Here is a 9,140-nt window from a genome sequence, read left to right on the forward strand (position 1 = left end):
AGCAAGAAAAATCTTACACTTGAATCAGGGATAAATATTACTTTTATTTTTTTTGAAACATAATTTCAATATACTTTAAAAGGACCAAATGAGCATCACAAATTCAGATTTAAATAAAAGTTAACACAATAAAACATCTTAATGGTTTCATTTAAAAATGACGTAACACACTTGCTATTAAGATGTAAGGCATCAAATGCCCTAAGAAAAATGCCCATAACCTTTATAACTGCCCTTTCACAATAGCAAATAACACAGAATCAACATGGAATTGTTTTTTCTGCTTTGACAAGAAAAGTAAAACTAAAAGCACAACAAAAACCACAAAATAAAAACTCTCAGTCTACTGTATAACAACAGGCTATCGTTGCCCTCTTGTGCGACAAGTGCTTGGAGCCGATGGGGAAGCGCGACAGTGGCCGTGGGAGGGTGAGGCTGGCTGTTCCAGAAACACGGGAGACTGACTAAAACTTGGACCAAAGGAAAATACCGTCTTCTTCCAGTATTTCCCTGAAATAAAATAAATAGTTCATGGTAAAGTAATTTCTAAATATTCCAGACTCTATGACCTTGAACTTGAGAGGTTAAAAAAAAAAAAACAGTCACACATTTGTGGGATGCTGAAGAACCAAGGCAGATCTATATAATTATGGCATCTCATTCTGAGATTGATTCCAAATTCTTCATTCATGACCCGTGGAAGATTTCTCTTGTCCTTAAAGCCAACATTAAGGCATGCCAAGTTTCCTGTAAGAAAATCATTCTAATGATAGCTTTGGATATTACAGTTCTGTAGTGATAAAATATTCTCCTAAGACATATATAGACTCAAGTGTACAGAAGCTTGCACACTAACAAACATAAACCACAGGAACACTTAACTATGAGCCACGGATTTTTGAAATCAATTTTATGTATTTAAAAGAACATCTTTTTACGGTGCCAGTGCAAGAGTCAGGCAAATTATTTCCCAAAGCTTATGCTCATAAAAGTTGGAAGGAGAGAATATTATAAAGTTCTGTGAACCATAAAATGATATAGCTGAAAATCAGCTGAAGGACAATGTGTTAGTTCTTACGAATTCGTTTATACTGGGAAAAGCCAGTGAGACTTCATTATAATTCTTCTCATTATAGTCATTCTTTATGTCCATTTCTTGGAAAGGTTAAACCCCATTACAGGGAACTGTAAGGATCTGTCTTATTCCTTTGTCAGAGTGGAACACAGTTGGTAGTATTAAATCTCGCCGAAGAGGTGAACTACTGGTGAGGGTTGTGAATCTCTTTTGTCAGACCACATTGTTGTGGTAGCAGTAATTGCTACAATGGAATCTGACCTTCAGATTGAAAAACCTTCTCCTTTCGGCTACAGAAAACATTTTTTTCTTTAACTTTAGATGACTAATCCAGGTAAGGTTTTGCATGGGCCTGTCACACGTGAAAGATGCAGGCTGACATGTTCAAGTGCTCCTGCCTAACATCTTTACTTGTCACAGAAAAGTAACAAAATGTAGAGTCACTTGGGTTCAGACTTTTAATTCCCAATATTCAACTGGCATTACACTCACTCATTCATTTATTCTTATGCCCGGAGGCAAAGAAAGGTAAGGCACAAATAAATTTGGAAGGACAGTCTCTTTGTCTAAATTTGCACCTTAAAGGACTTGTTCCAGCACTGGTCCAACTCGGTCCCTAAAACAAGTAAGTATGAGAGGGATGGACTCGGATTATTTTGAACAGAGAGTAAAGCAGGTGAAACTGGTATCAAGGCGGTATCTAGGTGGTAGAGTCAGAGGGCACAGCAGCCGTGGGTGAAAGCACCCACAATGACCAAAAACTTCATGGGTCCATGCTGTCCCAGGCTCCTCTAACCTGTAAGTTGGCCGTGAAATGGCAAGTCTGGAGAAAAGACATTCCCCTCCTGAGGGGCCAGTGCATTGTATGGCACGGTCTGCTTCAGGACCTCCAAGGGGCTGGAAAGGACATAGAACGTTGCACAGAAAACACTTCTGCTCTGCCACAGACAGTTTTAGGGGCCCTAAAAAGGGACAATTTATTGAAGTCATTAAGAGCATTAAACTGTCCATCAGCAGCACGTAGAGATGGAGAAAGATGGCTTTCTTTCTGATACTCACTCCTTCGGGCTGCACTGTAGAACAATGAGCTGACTTCTCTTAGGATGAGGAAGGTGGCCAGGAGTTTAGTTTTCTAAAACCTGATACATAAGTTAAAGATCTAAACGACGAGCCTTTGAGAAAAGAGTTTTGTTTTACCAGGTCTCACAGTAAAAACTCATAGATAACAACCAGCACCATGTTGAAGAGACAAACATAAGGTCATAAATCTCCATGAAGGATTCAAGATCAGCACCATAGCTATGGTCTGTTCAATGTCTGTACCATCTATCATCTGACCTTGCTAAAGTACTTCTAAATACATATTTAAAGGCCCTCAAAACCCTCCGCGTCAGATTGGAAACAACAGGTCTAAGGATGAGGTCTTTTAGTTGCCTGTGTTGCCATCCCTTTAAATTCAAGTGATCTTCAGCTTGAATTCGGGCACTGACAGGACAGCCTAAATGCAGCATGGAAAGAGCCATCCAGAGGATTTTCTGAATGGGCTCCCTTTGATCCGATGGTCTGCCCTCCTATGATTAGAACCTTAAAGTTTGAAATAAGCACTTACTACATTTCCATTTTAAAATTCTAAGAGATATATTCTGACATGTTAAATCTCTTTCCCTCTGAATATTTTCTTGTCCTAATCTCTCTAGCTTTCCCTTGTTACACACACACACACACACACACACACACATGCCTCCTTTAAATCACATCAGAACTGTACATCATTTGGTAGCACTGCAAAATCTATTAAGTGCTTCCAAATGAAGAGCTAAAAAGCTTTAGTTTTTCTCCTTTATCATCAGCTTTACAGAACTGCAAAAACTTCCCAACACTTGATTCTTAAATTTGCCTGAAAATAAGCTGAAAATCAAGCCCACACAATTAATTCAGTTTAGCTTGTGATTTGGCAAAATTAATCTTGTTCATCAATAAATAAAAACAAAAGTCCGCTGATCCCACTTAGCTTCTATGAATAAACATGCGTTCTTAAAATGTGTTAAAAGAAAAAAAAAAAAAAAAAAAAAAAACAGCTCTGACCTACCCACCCAGCCAAGCTGTAGATCACACCCTGATTGCCTCAGCATCAGCCAAAGAGGGCCCTCCAGCAGGCTAGAACTTGACAGCTGATAAACCTTCAGAACATGAAATTTACGCCGCTGGTAAGCTGGCCTCAACACAAACTGCAAAATGAGATTCACAATGCAACAAAGAGTTTCTTCAAAAAGCACAAAGCAGCAGCAATAGAAAACAGAAATCGTCTGTACATTGTCCCAATTCTTTCTGAATCAATAGCAGCCTGTTCTATAGCTCTGTCTAGCTTCCTCTGATGGCCATATATTTCTCATTTTTACCTAATAGCTTTTTCCCATAGCCATCCTCTCTATTTTTACTAGTCTCTGATCTTCCCTTTTGTGTTTCCCCTTAACCCTTAGTAACGCACTGCGTACTCATCACATCTATCTCGGACACCCACAAGAGCTCATTCACATAGATATCCTGACTCACACACTCTGCCAGCCATAGTCACCCACATATTCCACCATCTTCGATAACAACAAAAACTTCAAACATTAGAATTAGGCATTACAATCTACAAAGCCCCATGCCTGCCCTCCCACCCCAATTCCCAGCTCCAGTCCTCTTTGAAAATGACCCCACTGATCATGGTAACTCAGTAATGGAAGTTACAACAGAGCCTCCAGCACGAAGTTGGAAACACCTCTAGGAATAGCTGCAAAATGCAAGATGTTTCTGAGACTGCATTTCCTAACCCCTTCCTGAACCATTACCATAGGGAGATGGTGTGTTAATGCAGACACTGGGTGTTTTGCAAGTTGTGGCCACATTGCGCATCGTGTCTCTCATAGAGCTTCCTAAGGCCAGAGCTCAGTTACTGAAGGCCTGGGTATAAGGAGCTCAGCAGGAGGCCTGGAGCACTGTGATGAGGGGTGCAGTTCCCATGGAATCAGTGTGTTTAATATCTCCCATCCTCCCCTTTAATTCTTTGGCTCTGGGCTTAAGGACTGCTGCCATCTCTGGGCAATGTCCTGCTGCATGGCATAGAGCAAGTGGTGCGGGCTTCTAGTAGCAGTCCGCAAGTCTAGCTGCAATTGTATCGGAAGTTTTCTCCAAACAACAACAGAAAGTCACGTGGGAGTATTCCTGAGCCAGTCATGACTCAGATCTGCCTAGATGTTTGCATGTCTGGAAGTATATTAAAAATCTCTCACACTTTGCCTCTCTCATGTGAGAATCAGGACAGACTTCAAGAGCATGAGTAACCAGTACCATAGCTAAACCAGGAACAGACAATGAAATTTATATCAGCAACTAACTTGACTTCCTCTAGAAAATGGGCATGTGACACTGGCTAATACCTGGCACTACCATTATGGGTTAAATTCAGATTGGTCCTACAATGATTACTAGAAAGTGCCAGTATTCTAATGACTCAATTACCACTTGTGAGTACAGGAATAATTTTAAATATAACAAGCAATTTTGTAGGTTTTCTAATAACCAGTATCCTCAAGTTTTAAAACATTTAAATTCAAAACCCTGTATTTTAGCAAGTAGCCAAATTACAGAAAGAAAAAAATTACTAACAAAATGGATAAGAACCTTTGAGAATTAAATATAAGCCTTATTATGTGATTAGTGCTTAAGTTATTTTTCACAAAATAGGCGACTATAATTGATCTTTTTGTGGGAACTCCTAGTGTCCGAAGAACAATGCCCTATATCTTGTCAAAGAAATCATTTGTACATTAGGTTGCTAGGAGTATTTGGCTACTGAAGTAGAAACTGATGGCATTTCAGATGCATCCGTCTCAGCTCCTCAGAAGGTCAGGGGCAGCTGGCTGTGGTTTCCTAATGCAGCTTACATGGCTTTCTTCTAAAGAAAAAACACACGGAGAACAAAACACTCACAGGCTGTTGGTTTGGGGCATAAACTTTTCTTGCCAGGCAAACGAACTGCGCTGTCAATTTTAAGAAATGTGGCTTGTTTTTTGTTTGTTTGTTTTCTCATATAAAATGCCAAGGCAGACTCTCCAGAGGTTCACAACCAGAGTTAACTCTGAACAGCCAGAGCATCTTCCTCTACCAAGGACAGCTCCAGGGTGTTTTCATTAGTGCTGGTTTTCATCCTGAAGCTGAAAGAACCGTAGAGTTTTGCAGACTCTTTGGAAGACGCAAACCTGTTGCGACTATACAGCTCCCCTTTCCACATAGACATCATGAGCAGACAGGACAGAACGACACCCCCGAGAGTAAGCAGGCAGAGTCCGGCAATCACACACCGGTCCAGATGCGCCCCGAGCCTGGCGCTCTCCTTCTCCAGGCGTTCCATCTCCCGGGCGGCCACGGTGTTGGGATCCACAGTCACTTCCCGTGGGACAATATAAGAGATGATCACCAGCAAGATGCCCGTGACCAAGAACAAGATGGCGCTGATGAAGCCATAGTCTACTGACTTCCCTGAAGATGTGGCTTCTGAACTTGTATCATCTTCATCGTCAGATATCAAGGAAATGGCAGCCTCGTGGGACCACTCATTGGAATCTCCCCAGTCAAGGTCTCCCGTGTGATTACTCCCTTTTGCAGAAGGGGAGCTCTGGTTCCTCTGCTCCAAGTTAACATTCTCGTCCACGTAAGTGAAAGAAGTTTCCAGTTCCTGGCTGCAGCAATTGCAGACTTTCCGTTCTGCTACTTGGGTGTTCCCTGAGGTGAGAGGTCCAGGTGGGAAGGAGTCTGGCTGAATAACACTGTCTTGCAGAGAGGAGGTGGATGATGGAGAAGGGCAAAGTTTAGAGCCTTCCATCTCGGGTGCTCTTGGTGTCGATGCACAGCGTCTCTGGCAGCAGAGAGCAGCTTTGGAGGCTGCCGAATCTGCCTGGCCGACGGGAGACCCTCCTGAACTCCAGCCCACAGCATTGCACAAGGCTGCCTGGCTGTTCTTCCTAGCAAGATGGTGGAGCTCCATCGGAGCTACTCAGACATCCCCCAGCAGCTTCCGGAAATTCTGCCAATTACATCAAAGAGAACCCAATCGCCAGGAGGGCTGCTGGAGAGGACCCCATCTCCTTGGCAGCCACAGGGTTGACACTGCAACCCCAGATCCTCCTAAAGGAGTAAGAAAGAGGACAGGATACCTAGTGTCAAGAGAGTGTGAAAAGGGCAAATCCTCTGACTTATCACGGGGATTAACACTAGGAAACTTAAGTCAGGGTAGAAAAGGTGCGTGGAGGAAGTAGCAGTGTCTCTGAAGAAGGCATTGCCGTCACCAAGCCAAATTTATCCAAGGACTCACACATTTCTGTGACAGGATCTCTCAATGAAAAAGCAGGTTTCCTGTATAGAGACAAATGAGAAAGACAGGGACCTTTTTTAGCAGAACTGCTGATTTTCTGGAGAACCTGGGGAAGCACAGACTTCTCAATGATTCAATTAAATGATAAGTGTTTACAACTCTCTTTAGTTCAGAACAGATTCTAATACAGATTAGTTTTAGAGCATCACCATGGGTGAATGTATATGTTACTATCATTTGGGTTCTCCCGGAGCTGGGGCTTAGCATTCTGGCTGCACAGCTCAGAAGTAGGTAAGGGAAGGCAGGCTTAATCAGCCACCCGTCCTAACCTTACACTGCAAACATCTGATGATCCTAATCACCCAGCCCTGTATTTGTAAGACCCTAAGCTCATTCATTGTGCTTCCATTCTTAGCCCATCTCCTTGCTACTACAGGAAGGCAGCATGTTCTGGACCCGAAAGTATGTAGACATCGTTCATTCATTGCATGATCCCTGCCAATACTACGGGCCAACCCACTGCTATGCACACACAGACCTGCCTGCTCCAGGGCAGGTCAGCTACTCCTGCTCACTGAGTCTGCATGGGTCTGGGCTCCTCTCCTTCTGCACACTCTGCTAACACAGGTGCTCAGGACTCTGGCCATCCAGAAACTTGACAAACCCAATCTAGAAGTAAACTGACAACAGAAGACAAAGTAACCCACAGAGCCGGGGTTTTGTTGAGGCAAACAGGCGAGAAGCTGTCTCCGATGTTACCTCTGGAGTTTGTATCCATGACATTCCCTCACCCCAATGGCAGCAAGGGGCCTTCCTGGGACAGAGCTATTAAGTTGAGCAGAAAACCATCTTCCTGTCTTTCTCTGCCTCTGATGTCCTTCTGAGGATAAAAATTCATTTTCCACTATCACCAAGGAAAGAGGTTTCAAACAAAGGCACTTTTAATTTTGATACCAAGCCCAGGGCAGTAACTCCCGTAAACCCATGGCTTTGGGGTTTACTATGATTCACATCCCACAGCTCCAAGAGCCAGTAACACACACAGAAGCACAGGTAAGGCTCACCTAAGGTCAACATGGCAACTCACTTAAAATATAGGAGAAGGAATCCACATGTTTCCTGCTATATATCAGTTTTTTTATTAACCCACTTTTCTCCTACTATTGGAGTTTCTCTGCAGCTAAAACAGAAAGCCAACAAACTATACACCAATTGCAAGAAAACCATAACTGAACCAGAGCTTTCCCTTAAGCAAGTGGACAGATCTCGGCTGCAGGATCCCTCAATGAACGAAGCGATGGTAACGGTTTGATTACTGAAATGAGAAATCTCACAGGTCCCTTAGACACTGGGCACTCTGATTAACCTTTCGCACAATTAACTCATCACACTGGACTACTTTAGATAAAATCATAAAATCGGCCAAGTCCCCTTAGGGGACTTCCAATTTTTAATAAAGAGGGAGAGAAATCGCCACTTAATTCCCTGGTCCTACGTTTATCTTTCCTTCAAAGAGAGACTCCGCTTGTTCCGTCGGCAACACACTGGCTGCCTGGTGGATTTCCTCTGCAGCTCTGTGACCGAGGCTTCCACCCTGGATGGAGAATAGGTAATCCCAGGGGGCCAGCTAAAGTCTAGCCTTCCGACCCCTCCCTCTCTTCTTTCGGGTTTAAGAGCGCAGGTGATAGAATTGCACATCAAAGCGAGGGGAAAGCACTTTTCCTCGGCCGACTATTATCGATTAAGAGCAGGAATGTCTGCACTGGAACTAACTGACCCGGGCGAGGCTGAGCTGGAGAGGGCGACCGCGGGATCCGTCCTGCGAGCGCCGCGCGGGGACGCCGCGCCGCAAGCACTGGGCAGCGGTTCCCTTGCGGCATCAATCAATCCATTCCGGGTGAACTCCTGCGCCCTCGGGAGCCACCCGGAGTCCGGCTGCGTTCGCTGAGAGGTACCCTGAGGCTGAACATGCACCCTGGGCAGAGAGTGGGGACCCGCTCCCCTGCTCCGCGGGGCTCCCGGGGTCTCTCCCTCGCCCCTGCGAGTCTTCCCCTCTGACTCTCAACCACTCACCTCCTGTCTTCGCCACCCAGTGTGGCTGGAGGACCGCGCGCTTATCCCCGAAGGGCTCCTCGGGAAAGTCCGCGATCACCGCCCTGGCACTTTTGCCACCGCTCGCTACTGAGCTCCGCGCGGTGGGCAGTGCCCGCCGTGCCAGGCGGGGCGGGGCGGGGCGGGGTGGGGCGGGGCGGGCGCTCCCTTTGCTGAGCATCCCGGGAGATGTAGTCCCGGGCGGGGGTGGGGGCGGGGGGCTCCCTGCCTGTCTGTCAGCCTCCCTGCCTCCCTGCCTCCCTCTGCTCTGTTCCCTCTCCCACATCCTCGTGTCTGCCTTTCCCTGTACTTCCGCACTCCTGCCTAGCACTTGAGAAAAAAGCGCCGGCTCCTGCGCTCCAGGTGGGGTCCCGCAGCCTCAGGTGTAGCCACAGCATTATGGGGAAAGGCGCCTATGTTTTAGTTCCCACTGTTTGCCAGGCAATATGCATATTTTGTCTTAGTTAGTAGTCTGAACAAATCTTCGAAGTAGGTTTCATTAATCCTCATTTTACAGATGAGAAAAGAGAATTAGAGGAATTAAGTATCTCATCCAAGGTTATAAAGACAATAAATAGCAACTAACACATTGTATCCAGGAAACTGTTTCTAAAG

The 9,140-nt window shown here is 45.0% G+C and overlaps 1 protein-coding gene across 2 annotated transcripts; it reads right to left on the minus strand.

Moving 5' to 3' along the window:
• Window positions 1–1,481: 1,481 nt before the first annotated feature.
• Window positions 1,482–8,638, minus strand: TMEM74 (transmembrane protein 74). Of its 2 annotated transcripts, none has more exons than XM_036031357.1 (2): window positions 8,508–8,638; window positions 1,482–6,247 (listed from the first exon to the last, which is right to left on the minus strand). In XM_036031357.1, exon 2 carries the CDS (start codon window positions 6,105–6,107, stop codon window positions 5,196–5,198), a length of 912 nt encoding a protein of 303 aa, XP_035887250.1. In that variant the 5' UTR covers window positions 6,108–6,247; window positions 8,508–8,638; the 3' UTR covers window positions 1,482–5,195. The 2 variants fall into 2 exon arrangements, with proteins under 2 accessions (XP_035887250.1, XP_035887249.1); XM_036031356.1 differs by having other exon boundaries at window positions 1,482–6,475.
• Window positions 8,639–9,140: the final 502 nt, after the last annotated feature.

The sequence above is a fragment of the Phyllostomus discolor genome, chromosome 7, assembly GCF_004126475.2.
Source record: "Phyllostomus discolor isolate MPI-MPIP mPhyDis1 chromosome 7, mPhyDis1.pri.v3, whole genome shotgun sequence".
Classification (NCBI taxonomy): Eukaryota; Metazoa; Chordata; class Mammalia; order Chiroptera; family Phyllostomidae; genus Phyllostomus; species Phyllostomus discolor.